The 21,124-nt window shown below is 39.8% G+C and overlaps 1 protein-coding gene across 3 annotated transcripts in view; it reads right to left on the reverse strand.

The window, feature by feature from the left end:
* The window catches only part of LOC133642626 (trinucleotide repeat-containing gene 6B protein-like), a 35,984-nt gene that overhangs the window by 11,927 nt on the left and 2,933 nt on the right, over nt 1-21,124 (reverse strand). The window contains exons 2-14 of one of the 3 annotated variants that reach the window (XM_062036936.1): nt 19,549-19,636; nt 19,354-19,375; nt 15,680-18,805; nt 15,403-15,552; nt 12,942-13,126; nt 12,175-12,237; nt 11,404-11,559; nt 11,187-11,324; nt 10,409-10,588; nt 9,037-9,147; nt 6,494-6,671; nt 4,315-4,470; nt 2,356-2,430 (exon numbers count right to left, since the gene is read on the reverse strand). In XM_062036936.1, the coding sequence (XP_061892920.1) occupies nt 2,356-2,430; nt 4,315-4,470; nt 6,494-6,671; nt 9,037-9,147; nt 10,409-10,588; nt 11,187-11,324; nt 11,404-11,559; nt 12,175-12,237; nt 12,942-13,126; nt 15,403-15,552; nt 15,680-18,805; nt 19,354-19,375; nt 19,549-19,605 (4,597 nt within the window). In that variant the 5' untranslated portion in view covers nt 19,606-19,636. Of the gene's footprint in view, nt 1-2,355; nt 2,431-4,314; nt 4,471-6,493; nt 6,672-9,036; nt 9,148-10,408; nt 10,589-11,186; nt 11,325-11,403; nt 11,560-12,174; nt 12,238-12,941; nt 13,127-15,402; nt 15,559-15,679; nt 18,806-19,353; nt 19,376-19,548; nt 19,637-21,124 lie in introns of all 3 variants that reach the window. The other 2 variants (XM_062036935.1, XM_062036937.1) reach the window with 2 other exon arrangements.

The raw sequence follows: 21,124 nt of genomic DNA on the forward strand, positions 1-21,124 counted from the left end.
AGTCATGGTTTTTAGGTTTATACGAATACAATTATTACAAATGTTTGCATAAAACATTAGCATGCTAATATAGGAGAATTTAGCATACTTCTAAGATGGTGCCAATTATCAAAATCCATGATTTTTAGGTTTAAACATACATATTTAGCTGAAAAGCTAGCATGCTAACATTAGCATAATGACATAGGAAAAGTTAGTGTTCTTCTAAGTTGGCGCCAAGTATCGAAAGCCAGGGTTTTTAGGTTTATATGTACACAATTATTGAAAAGGCTTGCATAAAACATTAGCATGCTAATATAGGAGAAGTAGACTTCTACGATAGCGATAAGTATCAAAATCCATGATTTTTAGGCTTAAACAAAATGAGCTAAAATGCTAGTATAAAGCATTAGCGTGCTGATGTTAGCATGTGACCAGATACCAAAAGTGGCAAAGCAGTTGTCAAATTTTCCTATCTCATGTCTGAGATACATTTGTATTTTTAAATGGGTAAAATAGCTAACATTGTAAAATGCTAACAGCTAGCATGCTAGCACCTAGCAAGATAAGATGTGCTGAATGTAGTGTACATTTAGAGCAGAGGAGTCCAAACTTCTTTGCCCTGAGGGCCACACACTGACAAACCAAAGCATACAGGGGCCAAACTAATACAATATATTATACATATATTTTTAAACTTTGGGGCTCCCCTCAAGATTGGTCCCGGGGACTTAGAGTATGTCAGTCATAAATTTAAAAAAAAAAAAGTAATACATGAATGTTTTCTTATCCAACACCTAAATCTTTAGATCAACTTTAGATCTGTTATTTTTTTTAAGCTTTAAGCCCTTTTTGTCAAAACCCAGTTTTTTATAGCACTAACACAAGACATGCATTATTTTCCCAAAATGATTTTCAAAGTGGAATATTTGATATGAAGTAATTGGAGCATTAAATAAGTCAATATTTCATAACCAAATTGATTATAATGTATTACTATTTTTTGAGCAATGACAGTTTTTACAAAAAAATCCCACTAAAATTCTTGAAGATCCAGAAGGGGCCCACTCATAAAAGTGTTATAATAAGACATTTTGGTTTCATCAAACGTTGTTGCCCTAGGGTAAACTGGGTAACACATGGCACACTGAGAAAGCTTAACCTATTGTTACTATAACAATCTACAAGGTTAATACAGTTCACTTCTTTCTTCCCCTCCATTTATCTGCTTTCTTTTGTAATTCAAGTTATCATTACATATATGTATTGTTGCATTTGAAACAATTGTATTGTTAATAATAGAGGTAATTATTATTCATTATCAATAGTGCTATTTCTATTGGTATTTGTATTGAACCATTTGTAGTGTAATAATGCTCATTGTCATTTCTGTTTTATCAATATTTACTTCACTAACTTCCTCTCTTGCTTTCACTTTTACTATCATAATTGTACATATCCTATTTGCTGATACTGTTCTGTTATTGTTGTCTGTCTTATCCCCGCAATTTCCCCCTTTGTCTTCCTTTCCACCCCCCCTATTTCCCCCTTTAAAAAACATAACAAAACGTTGAACAGGAATGTTTTAAGATCAACTTTAGATCTACTTGACCACTATAAGTTTTCATTATTTTTTCAGGTTTTTTGTGTTTGTTTAAAAGGCTTTTTGTCTGTGAGAACTTGTTTTTATAAGGCAAACACAAAATATGCTATATTTTCCCCAAAAAATATTTCAAAGTGGAATATTTGATGTGAAGTAGTTGGGGCCTTAAATAGTTCAATAATTCATAACAGTGATTTTGATTCTTCTTTTTTTTAGCAATGACGGTTTTTAAGAAAATAAACAGCCTGCATGGCAGCTTTGTGCTGTTAAGAGTCAACATTGTAATTATTTCTCCTGTTTGTTTATGTTGTTTTAATGATTATTTTTAGAATGTGCCCTGAAATCATTAGCTAGGGCCGCACTTTAGACACCCCTGACTTAGACGTTGGAACGGTTAAAATTTGTTGAGATTTGAGGAAACTAAGAGATTGTAAAACACCTCTGATAAATCTTTTTTTTTTTTTTAGTATGCAGTCTAAAAATGCCCCCTTTGCACCACCTTGGACAGGTCTAGATTAGTACTGAGAACCACTGATTTACAGGATCAAGATTTTGGTGTTTCGAGCTTATGAATTTTGATTATTTCTATTGTGCAAGGTGGCAGCTGTCAGTAATTACTTGCGAGACGAGCGATGACAATGAAACGACATCTTTATTCGAGGAGAAGAAATAAATGCTATTGTAGAGATGCAGCTGCACATTAGCCCTAACATAGATGTCATATTCATGGTCCTAATGTACTGCATGGCAGCAAGAAGTTGACAAACAATCACCTGGTGGCCAACTGGATGTGGAGGGTTTGTTCCCCATTTTACTCCCAGGGGTACGCTGCCAGTTTTCTGTGGAGCCTTGAAGGACAACATTGAAACATCACAACCTCATCTCTCACTGCAAATAAAGTCAGCCTGCACTCAGCTTTAGAAAGAGGAAGAAAAACAACTACACAAGTCAATAGTGCAGATTCACAGGCGTGTCATTTAAAACCTTCAAGTGGAAGTGCTCTTTTTTTTTTTGGAATATCGTTCACAATCATGAGAGACAAGAACACACCTCTTTTTTTATTAGGGTTTTAAAGATGATAAAACACGCTTGGAAGTCACCTTTAAAGCCTCTAAAACAACAAACCCCCAATTAACTTTTTATATACACACTGCAAGTATATATATAATGTAGTAACAGACACCTTCATAACAATATGTAATATGTACAATATACACACTGCAAGTATATATATAATGTAGTAACAGACACCTTCATAACAATATGTAATATGTACAATATACACACTGCAAGTATATATATAATGTAGTAACAGACACCTTCATAACAATATGTAATATGTACAATATACACACTGCAAGTATATATATAATGTAGTAACAGACACCTTCATAACAATATGTAATATGTACAATATACACACTGCAAGTATATATATAATGTAGTAACAGACACCTTCATAACAATATGTAATATGTACAATATACACACTGCAAGTATATATATCATGTAGTAACAGACACCTTCATAACAATATGTAATATGTACAATATACACACTGCAAGTATATATATAATGTAGTAACAGACACATTCAAAACAATATGTAATATGTACAATATTTAATTTTAATCATTTAATCAATTAATCATTTTAAATATTTGGTGGAACTAATTCCTGAGCGTATTGATTTCCATTTCCATAGCAGCGCACTTCCGACTTCTGGCAAAAAAATATGTGTTCTTACATCCAGACACAAAGGCGAGTGCGTGTTCTTATCATGGCAGACGCGGTAACAAACAACGGAGATCAACTATTTTTGGACAAATGAGTATTCACAACCTTTTATTTTTGAAGCTGAATATACGGAGGATGAACTGCTGCTTATAGAATGGCGCACGAAGGAAGAGTGAGATGTTGGAGCAGACGGAAGGCGAGAGAGTGAGGTGAAAGTGACTCGAAGCCGCAAAATGTGGAATTTGAAGCCATGCTATTTTGACATAAATGGACTGCTTACCCAAATAAACTGAGAAAAACATCCCTGGCCAGCTGGACCAAAGAGACAAGTGTCCATGGAGTGAGTCACACTTTATATTGATCATGATACACGCAGCACGTCATGTGTGTTACTACAACTACACTACATACACTGTCTGGCTAGCTGTGTACCAACAAAACATGAAATAATACTTTACCGATACTGTAATATGATTGTTCATATTTTTCACTCAGTACAGATTGGTGTGCTATCACAGTGTTGTGTATTACAAATTCAAACGCGTTCCATGCCGACGTAGAAGCTCGCACACCTCTTTCCAAAGCTAGCTTTTACGACTAATACCGTAGCACAACGATGTGTTACTATGCTAGAAAAATAGTTCCTCAGTGTTCTCTCTTACAATAATGTTGCTACAGTTTGTTATTATACAGGTTACACAACGTAAATGAAGTATTGTTGGCGGTTTTTGAATGCATTTTTAAAAGTGATTTAGAGGTGGAATTGATTGTTCTCATTAGCTGCATTGTTAACTACCTAGAACGAGACGGTTTTTAAAAGTTAGAATGCAAAAAAAACAACAATAAAAAACACCCTTTTGTCTTGTTGTCTCTCATAAGGATTGTGAACAATAGGCACATTTCTAAAAAGGAAGTGCAGCTCCCCTTAAAAGATTCACTGAGGTGGCGGTGAGTTCACAGCAGATTGGGAGGTTGACAAACTATCTGCTGACTCACCGTTCTTCAGAAGGCTGGAGTCCGGGGGAGATGGAGCCGGGGAATGACCCTCCATCATCCATTTGAAGCGCGACTGCTGTCCTCCCATGTCCTTCATGCCCCCCATCATGGGACTTCCCAGTTCCAATCCTGACATGTTACCACCGGGGGCTAACCCTGACAAGATGAGTCAGTCCAACATTAATGTTCAGGTCAGATCTCTACGTTTCTGTAGCACTCAACACACAACACCTCAGACACGGGACAACTTGCAGCGTCATTGTAAGGCTCAAAGACTAACAGTGGTCAAAGTATATGAATGTATAATATTGATTCATCCACTACATCCATCTATATTCCTAAGGCTCGCCAAGTTGGTATCCATCTAACCTCGTTTTAAAAGGAAATCCATCGATTCTAATGATTGTATAAAAAAGAAAACAGTTTTAAGAACGACAGACTTAATATGAAGTTTAGCAATTTTAATGATGAGGACGTTAAACGTTACTCAAGTCTGTCTGCGGCGTCATCAAAACAAGAAAAGTCACAACAAATGCAAACGCCACAGGACAGTATCATGAATTATCAGCACAACAACTTTCCACTGCAGCCCAAATGCAAAAGCCAGAATGAATACAAAACAACAACAACAGAAGTGACAGGGCAGCACGGCGGACCAAGTGGCTGAGGCGGAAGGTTGGAAACTGTGTAATGAACAAAGAATATTAATAATATCGCAAATGTTCTTCTTCTTGTTTAATGGCGGGACAATGAATGTTAGAGGTACATTACCGCCACCTACTGTACTGGAGTGTGAACCAGAGCTCCCTCTTTTCTCACATACATACTTATATACCTTCCCATACTAAATGATATTCCATAAGCTCGTCTCTTCTAGAAATGGCACTAAAATGTTCTGGAAGCCTCCGTCTGTCCATGTCTTCTAAATTCCTCTCCTAGTTTCCTTCTTTCTCTAGTGTATTTCCCACAATGAAAAATGTCATGTTTCACTGACTCTACCTTATTGCAACTGTCACATAATCCTGTTGGATGTTTACTTATGAGGTGCAATGTCTGATTCAGTCTGGTGTGTCCGAATCGAATACGTTATGCGACTCCTTCCTCTTTTGTGCTCCCCCTTACGGTTCTTCCCACTCCTGCTTATGACTGAAAAAGAGGTCACACTTCACTCTCTTTTCCAACTTCATTCATTACACCATTTTTAACTTTCCGCCACAGCTACTCGGTCTGTTGGCAAAACTTGTCCACTGTCACTTCCGTTGCATTTTTATGTTGTTGTGTTGTGGCTTAAAGTTGTTGTGTTGTGATGTTTGTAGTTCTGGCTTTTGCAAATGTGCTCTAACTGAAAGTTGTTGTGTTGTGGCAAATGTATTGTGACTTTTCTCTGCTACCATAGTGGTTTGTTACAATGACAATAGTTGCAGGTCAAACCACTGCTCCTTTAATCTGAAAATATTTGGTTGCACTTCATTTTTTATTATTTATTTTGTATTATTTCTATGTCAAAAAACAACAGTAAAAGTAACAGGTAAACTTGTTAATTGCACTTTATTGGATATTAATATTGTATTATTTTATGTTGAAAAACAAAAGCAAAAGTAGCAGGTTAAAATGTTGCTTACCGTACTTTTATTGAAATTTCCTTGAATATTGAAAATGTGAGCAGAAAGTGTTTCATCTTATTTCAAGCTAAAGCACTTAATTTGAATAAGATCTGAATGCGTTGGCCATGAATTGTTGTTTACTTGCTTGTTTGTATCCATAATTCATTCGTACATGACTCTCTTACAAGAAACAATATATCCAGTATTTATTTCACAGTCACACTGCTAGATTTTTTATTGCAAAAAAGTTACTGAATCTATTTAAGCTCAGTGAATCGTTTCGGATCTTATCGTTTTAAAAAACAATATCATCCCTGAATCGTATCGGCAACCTGGAATTATGATTCGAATGGATTTGTTGTTAAAACAAATCATTACAACCTTAGTAAACCATACTTAATTAGGTGAAATAAACTTGTTGACAAAGCTTACACACATTTTAAAACATGTTGAATTTGATGTGAAAGACAAAATGATGAAAATATTACTGATTTTAACAGCGACACAATTCCAAACAATCTGACTACAGACTAGTGCATGTTAGAGACAGACATATATAACCACATTGCGCTCACCAGAGTACATCCCTTGCATTTTGGAGTGAAGGTCCGAGGCGGGATGTGGGAAGGAGTCAACCATGGGTTGGTTAGACAGACTTCCTCCACGGTGAGAGGGAGACAATTTGGAGCTCCCTACAGCTGCTCCACCATGTTGATGTCTTTGCTGCTGCAGAATAGCAACGATCCTTGCCAGCTAAAATTGAGCAAAGAATCAGAATAAATGCAATGCTTAGCAATAATAATCTTAATTTGGTGTGTTTATGTTGGATGCACACGTCCATTTTGAGTTTTTCATTGCTTTTAATTTTGTATGTAAAAATATTGAAGTGGAGGCTTTGGACATTTTAATGTCCTCTATGTTTTTTTAATTGTTTATGTTTCCCTCTTGTGGTAATGTGGTCACACCCTTTGCTATAAATACCTGCAGGATTACGCAACGAGAGGTAGAACTTTTGGGCTGCTTTTAATAATTTTTTTACGGACTTTTTGAATCTGAATTGCAACCACGGACTGTAAGATGCTCCTTTAATCCTGCGCTTTGAACCCTGGAGCTTAAAAAAACGACGCAACTATTTTATGAATTTTTGTTAGCGGATGGCTGCAATGCTGAAAATTACAAGCAAATACACTGAGTAGTGTGTTATTGTTTGTGCTATGGCATCGTCTTTTAGAAGAGTTTGCTAACTGCAGGTGCTGTAATCGGAAGTACAATTGCCATCCGTGAATCTTCTAGCCGTCCATAGCGTTTCTACTTGTATAGATTCTTCATTCATCACTCCAAGCAATGTTTGTAAGTTTTACAATATAACTAAAACAATTCTTACTTACTAAAGCATTCCATGTGTGATGTCTGTAGGAGTGTTTTCATGCATCGTAATGTAATGAAGCTAGCGTCGTTGGCATTAGCCAATATGCTAACACGTTTACGAGTGTGTGTTAGACTTAGACTTCCTTTTTATTGTCATTCAAATTTGAACTTTACAGTACAGATAACAACAACATTTTGTTGCATTAGCTCATGGTGGTGCAGGATAAAAAAGCAATAAGGTGCAGATATAAATAAATAGATTACTGTACAGATAGACAAGCGGTAGAAAATGGATTGATGGATAGTATTATTAACTTACAATGGCATTATTTTTGTATTGCTTCACGTTCACAAAATCCTCAGTAAATTCACCAAAACGTCACCGTGAAGTTATTGAGTTTGTTTAGCTGATTGTAGAGCTAGCTTGCGCAGCTAGTGGGTTCATGACTATGACTTCTGTTTTGTTTGATCATCCGTTTTACTGCCCAGTTACAGACACCGTTTGGAAACAATGAAGGTATGTAAATAAACATTTACAAAATATTTCTGTGTAAATAATTAATTTCACAACGTATATATCTGCAACTTATAGTCCAGTGCGGCTAATACATGGACTTTTATTTTCTTCTAAAGTTTTGATGGTGCGGCTTATATAACGGTACACTCTATTGTCCGGAAAATACGGTCATTTCCCAAGTGTGGGATAAATCTGTCTATCCTGTAACACACTTACAGCCGACCAAAGAGCGACGTCTTTGTTGTCCTCTTCATCCGTGTCGGAGTTGAGTGGCCTCCAGGTTGCATCATCACAAAGTAACACTCTTCTAGAGGCGGGATGCCTCTTGGCTCGTGCTTTCTTCTGCAAACGGCGGTTTTGGACGGTTTTTTTTCTTTCTTTTCCGTGACCATTTCATTGCGTGTTCTCCAAAATGAGGGTGCGTGGACGGTGCGTTTCATTAAATGTGAACATTTGAATTGGTCTGATGTGACGAGGCTAATTATTGCCAGCATGTGAAGCCGGTGAACCCGGAAATATCTAATCATTAGGCACAGCATTGTATAAAGTGCAGGGTTCAAAGTCTGGGAAAAGTACAGGCTTATGGATTAAAAATGACGGTACGTGCGTGCAAGGAAGAAATGAGTAGCGTGATACTAGTCGGGTGTCGCTCCAAAGAGGAAGGGCAATTTCACTTTTGTGTTTTAATTACAGTGAATTCTGGACAATTATTAGCTACATTTTTCCTACGTTTTGAACACTGCGGCTTATAAAATGGTGCGGCTAATTTATAGATGTTTCTTTGCCGGCCATAACGCAATAGGTTTCACAAAAAACACGAGCAAATGTATTTATTTTCTCAAACTATTTTTTTTTGTCAAAGTTTACAAACTCAGAATAATTCCCTGCACACAGGACAAAAACAAAGCATTTAAATAAGTAGTAAAGAGTAGTTTTTGCTTTTGTGTACCGTTGACTTTGTTTTGATCACACAAGAGAATAAGGAACTAGTTAAAAAATTGTGTTGATATTGTTAAACTCCCACAAATAAATGTGATTGGTATTGGTATCAAACAATCTCACTCAAGGTTGATCAGATATCGGAATGAGCAGCATAAGAACCTAATTGGGACACCCCCAACTATAATCAATTGCCAAATTCAGTGTTGTGTATGAATAGTGGCGATCACAACAGTCTGTAGTGGGATGCAGACAGTGATACAAGTCAGGGATTGTACAACAATAATAAATTACCTGCTGTGGGTCTGGCTGTTGTCTTATTGGCTGTGGCTGAGGGAACTTGCGCTGGTTTTGCAGGAGCTGCTGCTGCTGCTGTTGTTGCTGCTGTAGCAAGAGCTGACAAGCCTGCCAGTTTCCAAGCAGAAAAAGAGAGACTATGGTAAAAAAACAATCATTGCTACCGCTCAGCTGATGTTAGGTAGGTAGGAGTATCCATGGAAGTCCATAATTATGGACTAGGTAAGTCATAATTATGAGACAAAAAAACAGAAATGATAAGATAAGAAAGTCAAAATTATGAGATAAAGGCATAATAATAACTAAATGAAAAGTCGAAATTATGAGAAAAAAGGTCAAAATTATGAGAAAAAAAGTCATAATTATGTTTACAAGTCATTATTATGACATAAGAAGTTGAAAGTATGAGATAGAAAGTCAAAATGAGATAATTTGAAAGAGGAAAGAAAGTCGAAATTATGAGATAAAAAGTCATAATTAGATAAAAAAAACTGAAATATGAGATAAAAAGTGGAAATAATGTGATATACAAAATTTTGAGATAAAAACTCAATCGTGAGAAATAAAGTAGAAATGATGTGATAAAAAGTCATGATTATGAGAACGGAAAGTCGAAATTATAAGAGTTATGAGATTAAAACAAATCATAATTAAGAGATAAAAAGTCATATTTATGAGATATGTCATAATTATAAGATACAAGTCATGAGATAAAAAGTTGCACTTATGCGCTAGTAAGTCAAAATAATGAAATAGTCAAAATTATGAGATAGAAAGTCAAATTCATGCAATAAGAAAGTCAAAATATGAGATAAAAAGTCAATTATGAGATAACTGCACTGCACTTTCAAATTTGACTTTTTATCTCAATTTCGACTATCCCACAATTTTGACTTTTAATGTCATTATTATGACTTTTTTTAATCTCATCATTGCAACTCTTCTCACAGTTTTGACTTTTTATCTCATCATTTCGACTTTTTAGCTCATAAGGATTACTTTTAATTTTGACTTACCATTGGGGTAAACATGCTCCCATAAGCGTCTCACATGAAGGTGAAATCAAATAACTATTTTGGACACGCCAAATCTGTTCAACACTCCTGTTTAGGCAATATGTTATAAGACAACACCTGTATGACAACTTCTGCCACCCCCTTTTTTGTCACTTCTATTTTAATGCACTGCACCTTTTGTCTTTAATGTAAGTTGTTTATTGTCCAGCCTGTCAAAGGAGAATTTCTGTCTCTGCTGGGACAGACAAAGTTGATCTATACGTGTTACTTGGAATTAGACAGGCTATGCAGCAGAGTGCTCCCATTTTCCCGTTTCAGACTGACGATTCCAAATCTTCTATTTGGGCACGTACCAGATGGAACTGCTGCACGTGGGGGTAGAGGTTACTCAGCACTGCCAGTTGTTGTGGGGAAATCTGAGAGAACACGCCTCCACCGACACCTGCAGCCCCTCCAACGGAACCGAGACCGCCTACTCCTCCGACCACGCTGCCACCAGGAGACGGCATCTGCTTCAGCATTGGCCCCGGCACCTGGACGTGACGGCAAGAGAGTTTGAGGAAAAAACGCCTCGCTTCTTTGAAGAATGAGAGAACCTTTATGTCACATGACGTCTCATCTCCCAATTTTATTTTTCAATCCATAACTCAAGGGACAAGCGCTTTCCAGGTACATGTCTTAAATGGCTGTCAGAGTCTCCCAACTTGTCGGATTATATTCTCAGCCATCTACTGTCCAGGTGAGATGCATGATCTATGATCTACAATAAACTGACAGGGAGCAGCAGACCCTTACAGGAACTCAAACAAATTCAGATATCAAAACATATTTTGGGAGAATTATTGACAGTGAGAGTATATTTTAATCTTAGATTTTTTTTTTTAATTTTAAAAAGGGACATTTTCTCAGGACTGGTGCATGAGCAGTGTTTATTATTATTATTATCATTATTATCTACTTCACTATTTTTTGTTTTATTTTTAAACTAAATAGTACCGTTAAATGTGCGTATGTTGCATCTGCTGATGTGTTGTAACGGCAAAAAAGGCCATTATCGATTTTTAAAAAAAGTCAAAATGCAAAACATGGGTGGATGTGTACTTTCTACAAATATATTAGCAGACATGGTACCTGAGCAGACAGGAATGGATGAGGCACTTGAGCACGTAGCCCCTGAGAGGGGTTCATAGGATGCACGCTGGGCTGGTGTATCCCTCGAGGCGGAGGCATCCCCCCACCGCTGCCAACATACATTCCATGGCTACCCATCTGTTGCACAGGTAGAATGAGAAGCACGCATTAATAGTCTAGGAGCACTCAGTGACAGCAAACGGGTTAGGAAACATACTTTTTCACCATAGCCGCTCATGTCAACAGGACTCATGTCTTTGGAATTAGGAACACGGTAACCGCTACCTCTTCCGCCTCTCCTCATCTCCCCATTGTAGTCGCTCATCCCTCTCTTGTCAGCGTCCATCTTCTTATCTAAGCTCGGGTCGTCACCCTGTCAATGAGCAAAGCAAGAATGAGGAGAGAGCTACTTGGGATGTGCACACATTTGTAAAAACAAGTGTCAATTGCATAGGCCGGGGGTCAGCAACCCACTCTTAATATGCTTCCTGTAGGAAGACAAACGTGACACAAACTTCCCTAATTGTTAAAAAGCCCACTGTTCAATGTGTTTGTGTTTCTGCTTCACTGATGACACTATTTGGCAAGTGCTGTTTTGTCCTACTAATTTCTGCGGTCCTTAAACGCACCGTAGTTGTGTGGCCTGTGACGCAGCAGTTTGTTTACATGTATAATAATCTCAGACACTGCCACAGAAAGATGCGTTTCATGTCACTCTTTTTTGGTCTTATTTTGTCCACCAAACGTTTTATGCTGGGCGTGAGTACACAAAGGTGAACTTTGTTGATGTTATTGACTTGTGTGGAGTGCTAATCAGGCATAATTGGTCAGTGCATGACTGCGAGCTCATTGATGCTAACATGCTATTTAGGCTAGCATCATTATGCCTCGTTTGTAGGTTGCCGACCCCTGGCGTAGACAATCAGTGAAGCGCCGATAAAATATATTTCAAATAAATATTCCTGCTTTTTAGCAATGAAAACATTACCAGGAGACCCATGTTTGAAAACTGCCGTGACATCGGGTTCATCCAGCTGTCTCCAGTCCCCCCCTTTGGGCAGAAATGTAATCATCATAACATTGTAATGTCTGCAGAACAAAATACAGCGGCACCTCAACTTACAAGTGTTTTGAGATGAGTGGTTGCGCTTTAATTTGAAAGCGAAAATCTTAGTTACAAGCGTCACCACCACAAGTTGGTGGAGAAAATGTCGGTTGGTAAAGTGGCCGTGCCAGCAACTTGAAGGCTCCAGGTTCGATTCCCGCTTCCGCCATCCTAGTCACTGCCGTTGTGTCCTTGGGCAGGACACTTGACCCACCATCTCCCAGTGCCACCCACACTGCTTTAAATGTAACTTAAAGATGGAGATAATTGGTTTCACTATGTAAAGCCCGTTGAGTCTGTAGAGAAAAGCGCTATATAAATATAATTCCACATTATTAAAACATTACTTCATAAAACTACTGTAGTTGTTTGTACTGCATTCTATTGTACACTTCTTCATACAATATTTTTTATCCAAAGGTTTTTCCTTTTTAAAAAGGCATGTTACACGTTCAAATTGTGCTGCTTCGGGGGGGCAAGCGCAGATCAAACTGATTGTAACTCCTTTAAATGTGTGATGATTCTGCGATACGAGCTCGGTCATAGGATCAATAAACTTGTAAGTTGAGTTGCTACTGTAGGTGATGTGCCACTGACTAATAATGGTCGAATTTTCATTTATTTTTTAAATAAAGTGTAATTGTACAAACCTTCATGTTGCTTCTCCTTCCTCCATGACTCCAGCCTCCAGAGTTGAAGGAGGAACCACTTCCTTGGGAGGCAGTGTTATTCCAGACCCCAGGCCCTCCATCATCTTCCTCTTCCCAGCTAGGATGACGGGAGGCGGCCATTGAGCCCTCTCCCTTTCCACCCCATGTTTCCATCGATTTGGTGCCTTCAAAATAATACAACAGACCATTTTGTTGTGGGTAAAACATATTTAAATACATATGTGCTTATTACATGCGTCATTTAAGGACAGAGGCAAATACTACATGAGTGAGTGTCGTGGCTCACCAAAGCGGGTGAGTAAAAGTTATACATTTAAAGAATTTAATCATCAATTTAAAAAAGGCCGACAGACATTTTATCATTACACGTATTAAAAAGATTGAGGAAGCTGGCTTTACAAAAAGCTAGGTTTTATTTGTGATGAGAACGGATTATTATGGAAAAAGATGCCAAAGCGGACTTATTTCACAGCGGAGGAGATGACTACCTCTCCTTTAGTGGCGCCTCCTCCCTTCTCTCTCTCTCTCTGTCTGCTTGTTTCTCTCCTGTCTTGAGAGGCCCTTTGTCAAATGTTTATTATTGTAGCAGCTTGGTTGTTAAAAGATTTGTGTGATTTCTGATCGTTTATGAGGGCACCAAAGGGATTTCTGTGTGTGCGCAGGTGTTGGCAGGGCATACAGGACAATTCAGCTTGCTATTTTAGCTTGGTAATAAAGAGACAGTTTATACGTCACCTCCTTGTTATGTTTGTTTGATACACAGTACTGTATATCATAGGGCTGGGCGATATATCGCGGGTTTGTCTCTGTGCGATATAGAAAATTACTATATGGTGATATTCGAGTATATGTTCTCACACAGTTGCTTTTAGCTGCAGGCATTACACTACATGCGTTTCCCACTCTCTTGTCTCTCCTTCTCACAGAGACATAAAACAAGCGCGCCTTCTTACATACGTGACGCGTGCAACGTCACACGCCCTCCTCGAGCAGAGAGGTAGCGACATGGTAACATTAGCTGTGATGCTAACGGAGTGGTGCGAGTGGTAATACGAGAGAGAGAAGGTGCAAATCTGGTAACAAATGGAGGAAGAATTAATTCCCAAGAAAAACAGCAGGGGGTCCATCGTCTGGTGGTGGTTTGGCTTCAAGCGGGAATATGTTGAACAATTATACGGCAAAAGCGTTGCTACAAAAAGTAGCAGCACTGCTAATTTGTAGCATCATTTGAAAAGTCACCCGCTAGAGAATGAAGAGTGTTTGAAACTCTGCATGTCAACATCTCCGTTCGGTGCCACACCAACAAAATGCCGAAGCAACTATTTCCAGATCAACACCGTATGAAAAAAATAGTCTACAACAGAATGAGATAACATACCACAGAACAAAGGACATATACTATTTGAGTTTCTGTTATGCAGCTCATTTTTATTGTGTCTTTATTTGACACTCATTGAAATATCTTGTGTGACATCAAGCACAAAAGTACACTTTATTTGTTTTAAACTATTGTAGTGGCGTTCTGTACAAAAAGTGCTCTTTAATTTAGTGTTGTTTTGAAATGTCATCTTAGTGACATCATGCACAAAAGTGCACTAATAGCTTGTTTTAAAATGTCTCTGACAATCTTGCACTTTCCGTTTTGGAAATGACATGAATGTTTGTGCCACTGCTTAATAACTGTTTCATAAATACACTTTTAGTTGTGATTTCCCTCTCTGCATGAAAGTTTAAAAGTAGCATATATGAATGCAGTAGGAAGAAGAATGTTTTAATGTAGACACATAGAATCATCATACTGCTGTGATTATATGCATCAAGTGTTCATTCAAGGCTAAGGCCAAATATCCACATATATATGGTGTATCGTGACATGGACTAAACATATCCACATATATATGGTGTATCGTGACATGGACTAAACATATCCACATATATATGGTGTATCGTGACATGGACTAAACATATAGAGATATTAATAAAAGGCCATATCGCCCAGCCCTAGTATATCACTTTTTCTGCTCAAAGAGTACAAACAATAACTAAAATATAGACTTTTGTTGAGGCCGGAACCCATTATTCATATTCACATTGTTTCTTATAAAATACATTTTCTTCACTATACAACCTTTCCGATTTACGAACCCTGTTTATAGAACCATTTATGTTTGTAGATCGAGGTTGCAAACAACTGACTTTGAAAGAAATGATTTCTTGAATAAAAGAAACAATTCATATTTTCAATACATACATTTGACAAAAACAATGTGGTGGTGTAAAAAGCAGGAAATAATTACAAGGAATTAATTTGGGGGATGTCAACACTGCACATCAAATTTGGGTAAAAGCGTGACTTTTATTCCAAAGTCACCAAAACGGTTTAAGATAAAGAAAAGTAACTCTAGCAATAAAAGTGGAAAGTCAGAAGACCAACACTTACCTGGATTATTCGGGCCAGGGGACAGGTTCCCCCAGCCAGACCTTTTGCCAGGATCCTCTGCATCACCCCAACCAGCAGCTGGTTCTGATTGGCCCCACGCAACCGTGCCATTATCAACAGATTGCGTGCCTCCTCCCCACATGCCAGGACCTGCGGCTTTCCGAAAATGAACATTCAAGTTGACAATTAGCACGTTAAAGATTCAATATAGAAAACATAGGGGAGGGAGATTGCTGAGAATAAAATACAAATCTGTAATCGTACAAACAATGCTTACCAACGGCTGTGTTTCCAGAGTTCGCGTCCCGGTGTTGAAATCCCGGTTGTCGTCGAGGTGGCTGCTGCTGCATGGACATGCTAGGTGGTGTTGGGGCCTGCTGAGCCTGGCTTTCACTGGCTGAAGCACTATTTTTGTCCCACAAGTTCACATTTTTTCCACTGTAGATGGTAGGATCTCCCCAGGCTGAAGTTCCATCGTCAATTTCCATTTTGCGACCGATTGGCTGGGGAGAGGGCTCATCCCAGCCACTGGGTTCGATTGAGTCATCCCCAGAAATCTGTGGTATTGGGCCGGAGATCCAGCCCGGACTTTGGTTCTGATTCTTGGATGGTGGACCCCCAGCTACAACACTAGCCCGGCTTTCCCAGCCTCCTTGGGTGGTTCCTCCTGGTGGGTGGTGCCCTTGTGATTGATGCTGCTGATTTGGGGTTTTCATTGTTGCCACTTGGCTGTTTGGCTGTGCTGCTGTGTGCTTGGAACTCCCCCAGTCCTGGTGAGACTTAGATGTGTCTCCCCATCCGCCCCGTTGAGATCCACCTTCATCCAGGTTACCCCAAGTGGATACGTTTTCAGAGCTGCTTGCGCTTCTGTTTCGCCCATCTCCCCACCCACCACTAGGTTTGCAATCATTCTGGGCCCAGTCTCCTTCCCAACCACCAACCTTTGCTCTCTCGGCTCCCTTCCATCCAACTGTCCCTTTATCTTCTGGAGGAACTGTCCACCCACTGGTATGTTCCGCATTATCCCTCCAGTTCCCTCCTTTATGGTCCCCCCAGCTGTGTTCGTCAGACCATCCTTTGCTCGGATTCTCAGGTGGAAGATCACCCCAACCACGAGCAGCCTTTCCTTTACTGCCCTCCATAGCAGGCATTCCTGGCTTCGGTATGATGCCATCAGACATGGGAGAAGTACTAGTAACTTGTGAGGAACCACCATCCCATGATTCTCTTGCTGAAGCAGGGCCAGTGTTCATGCTGTCAATGTGGCTGCTGGCAGACTGATCATTACTATTTACCCTGGAATTAGACATGTACCCAGAACTGCGATTATTGGTGTTCATTGATCCTGATGTGAATGTGGAAGATGACGTTTTTTCATTTCTGTTTCCCACTCCTGTGGTCTTGTCCAAATCCCAGGACACATTCTGTCGAATCTGGGTCTGTCCCCATCCCGTGTTAGACAGAACCCTGGGATCCAGGTCAGATCGATTGAGCATGCCAAGTAAGGCCACTTCAGCATTGGAGGTCTGTTGGGAGGGGTGGACCACAGACTGGACTTCATCCTTTTTGCCCGGCCCACTAACACTCCCTTCTCCACCACTTTCACTTCCATCTCCACTGGAAGAGGATGGTCCTTTGCCTACAGAGCCTTTTTCTTCTTGTTCTACTGCATCTCCACTATCTATCACTTTCTGATTGTCCCAAGCATTTTCCATAGCTGCAAACTTTGGTGACGCAGAGTCTGACAAAGCACTGCCTCCGCCACCTTCACTGACTCCACTACTACTGCCACCGCTGTTGCTGCCACCTTCTCCTTTTCCACCCACTATTGCCAAGTTACTTACACATTCTGCTAGGTCGCCACACTCGGTTTCTGAACTTCTGTCTTCCCACACTCCCTGAGATACCTTTTGGATATTTGAGCCAACGTCACCCTTTCTTCTTTCACACCCTGTATTGTCACCCTGGTTATCAAAGCCCCACAGATTCCCTTCCTGCCCCTGGGCTTGAGTCTCCCCTCCTCCCCATTGATCTTCCTGTGAGGCACCCGTAGAGGGCACAGCGGGCAAAGATCTCCATGAAGAGGAGGCATCGGAAGAAGACAGAGAGCCAGAGTTATTCCCATTCTCTTCTCCATTGATGTCAGACTTAGAAACCCTTTCGTCCACACTTTCTTTTTTTGGTCCTGGTTCTGCTTCAAGTGCTCCTCCACCTGAACTTAGCTCTAACGTTGGGTTTTCCAAGGGCTCCTGCAGTTCTCTAGGCATCTCTACTTCTGCTGTCTTTGTGAGCTCAAGGGAGGGAGAGGTGGTACTGTCAGGAAATGAGGACGAGTGTACAGGAAGGCTGTAAGTTGTTGAAGTTGAGGCCTCCTCCTGTACTAGTGCTGGCCATGCAGAGGGGTTCACATTGGGGTTTAAAATGGCACCAGGGAGACTGCTGTTGCTATCCACAGGACTCTCTTGAGGCCCGGGAAGCAGATTGGAGACTTTGGAATTATAAAATGCTGCCGATCCAAACCCTGCCTCCACCCGAGAGGAGGTGGAAGAGCTCCATATACCACCTCCTGTCTGAACACATTCGTTTTGTGATGAAATGGAGGAAGGAAGAGAAGAACAAGGTGGAGAGGGATTGTCCACTTTCCCTGCTCCTCCTTCAACTGCTCCCCCTCTCTGCTGGATGTTTCTTTCACTACATGAGGCACTACTGTTTTTGTTACCAGGGCAGTCTTGCTCCTGCGTCCCTCCTCCGGACCCATCAGAACTCAATTTGGCTGAGCCTAGGATGCTAGGCCAGTTGTCCAGATCAGTCCTATCCACAATAATCTTGTCACAACCCTGAGAGGAGGACAGGCTGACAGATCCTGCCCCCCATGTGGAATTTGCATAAGCTGAAGTGGTAGTAGATGAAGACGACAGAGCAGTCACACATGATGAGGATGAAGTGTTGGTTGGTGAAGGAGAGGATGTACCCAGCCCTGTGTCTGCATTGGAGTTTTCTGCGTCTTGGGCGGAAAGAGTTGGTGTGGCTCCCCAGCCACTCCCAACCCCATTCCCACTAGTGCTATCATCTCCTCTGCCACCCCCAAGAAGCATGGAGGACAGTGGTGGCTGCCCCCTCTTCAGTAGCACTTTATGGTCCTGCTGGCAGCGAAATCTTGGTGGGACCTCTCGGGACATGTATCGCTGCTGCTGGGAGGTTTGGTTTCCAGAAGGGGAGGAGGGCTGTCCGTTGGCCACAGCAGTACGCTGCTTTGCATTGTTCCCGCCACCAGGGGGAACTGGTGCAGAAAGCCCTGTGGCACCAGGACCAGGGGATGATGGGGTACTGGGGCCAGGGTTGGGGGAGACTGAGGCTGGGGTGGCGAGTTGCTGTGAACCCGAGGGCTTGGCTGATTCTGGCACTGGGAAATAAAGGGGAGTCAATTATTATTTATTGTTGTGTCGATAAGCAGTGTATACAGTACATACAGTCGTGGTCAAAAGTTTACATACACTTGTAAAGAACATAATGTCATGGCTGTCTTGAGTTTCCAATCATTTCTACAACTTTTGTATGTATGTATTTATGTAAGGTCAGGAAAAAATACAAGAGGCTATATCATCCCTACAAGCCTGTTTTGCAGGTTTCCCTGAAGAATATATATATATATATATATATATATATATATATATATATATATATATATATATATATATATATATATATATATATACACACACACACACACACATACGGCAAGGAATAAATATAAGATCATCAAAAAAAGTTATATTTACCGTTTATATATATATATATATATATATATATATATATATATATATATATATATATATATATATATATATATACATACACACACATACATACATACACACACACACACATATATATATATACACACACACGGCAAGGAATAAATATAAGATCATCAAAAAAAGTTATATTTACCGTTGATTTTCTGCTCTGGCACCTAAAATAGAGAGCAAATGGGTCAGCTATAAAGCAGAAAGTGTGACAGTAAAAAATAAATCACAGTAGTTATCATCTGCACATTAGACCAAATATCTGGCCAAAGCTTTAAGTTCCAAAACATAACTTTATTGAAATGTTGCCGGTAACATGCTGAGATGAACCATAACATACCTTCTGAGAGGTTTCCTTTTTCTTTTTATCGTCTTTCTTCTTTTTTTTGTCTTCCATTAACGGCTGTTCCCTTTCCTGATTCTCCTGTCTGTGAAGAACATAACATACACATTTCATTTGTCCTCGCACAGTGGCTTGCCGCATATTCCTAACACCCCAAATTTCACGCATTTTTGATCCTTTTTTTTTTATTAGCAGGAAAACCAACACACTTGTACTTTTTCTCTCTGAAATGATATTTTTAGGAATTTTAATTTTAATTTTAGGAAAAATAGCAAAAATGAACTATTTTTTTTGCCTACCATCACCTTCATTCTTTTGTTCTTAATGCACATCATCGACATTAAAATGGCACTTTTAACATGTGTGCATGAATGAAAAACAAAACAAGTGTCTGCCATACAGATCTCAATACTCACACTGTCTCTATCCTGTGCGCTCCTTTGCAGCGGCCGTAGGGAAACTATGTTTGCGTATTTAAAGTTCCGGCCACTCCGTGCAGTCCAGATTTCATCAGTGTGTATACTCACTGAACCAACAGGTGTCAACTCAAAGCCCGGGGCCAAACCGTTTAAGGTGGCACCGCCACAACGTCATTTTAGGTGGCGTGCCAAATCATTTTATTGTGGCCCGCCACTGTAGAAAAAAAGTAGCTTGGATTTCATCAATTTGTAGGAGTTACGCTCATTAAAGGTGTCAAACTCAAGGCCCGGGGGCCAGATTTGGCCCGCCACGACATTTACGCGGCATGTTTACGGCTTAAATACTTAAATGTCTGCTTGTAAACTTGACTTATCATTTCAAAGCAAGTTATCCAAAAATCTGTAATTAAAAAAATATAATAATGGAAAACAATTCCCTTTGCAAATTGTGTAATAATATGTTTATATTCATATATATTCACGGAGGGCAGCTAATTGCATTGTGGCCCACAATGAAAACAAGTAACATTGCAGCTCTAATCCTAATAAGTTAAACAAACAAAATAAACTGCAACTCTCGGTTAGCAAAAACTGCACTTCAATAAACATTGAACATCTAGAAGTGCAGTTTTTCCCCTGGAGTTGTAAAAACTGGGCGGGTTTTTGCTGTTGGGCCAGCACTTTCCAACAAATTCAGCATACTGGCTTGTTCCTCCGTGTTGGTGGGCTCATTTCGCGCACTTGGAAATATTCCCAAAGTTTTATCACTTAGGGGTGCTTCTCACTGGCGAGTCGCGACTAGCAAGGCTCTGTCCGTGTCAAATTGCAGATGACGGACGAGAGGGTTCACTCCGTTCCGCTTAATTCTGCCAATGAATACGTGCACTGAGAGCGATGCACAGAGTGAACCCTCCTGTTTGGAAGCGGAAGACAAAGAAAACACACACGGCATCTAGATGACAAGGTATTAACGAGGGCAATGTTATCAAGTACATTTTCATTTATCTCTCTAATCATTGATTTATTGACGATTATTGGTCTTGTCGACACTACAGTTACTTTAATTGGAAATGTTGATCAGAAACCGGAGAATGTCGACACCACGCTACGCTGGAGGGGCAGGATCATCCAGGATTTCTTAGCATCAAAAGTAG

The sequence above is a fragment of the Entelurus aequoreus genome, linkage group LG25, assembly GCF_033978785.1.
Source record: "Entelurus aequoreus isolate RoL-2023_Sb linkage group LG25, RoL_Eaeq_v1.1, whole genome shotgun sequence".
In the NCBI taxonomy this organism is placed as follows: domain Eukaryota; kingdom Metazoa; phylum Chordata; class Actinopteri; order Syngnathiformes; family Syngnathidae; genus Entelurus; species Entelurus aequoreus.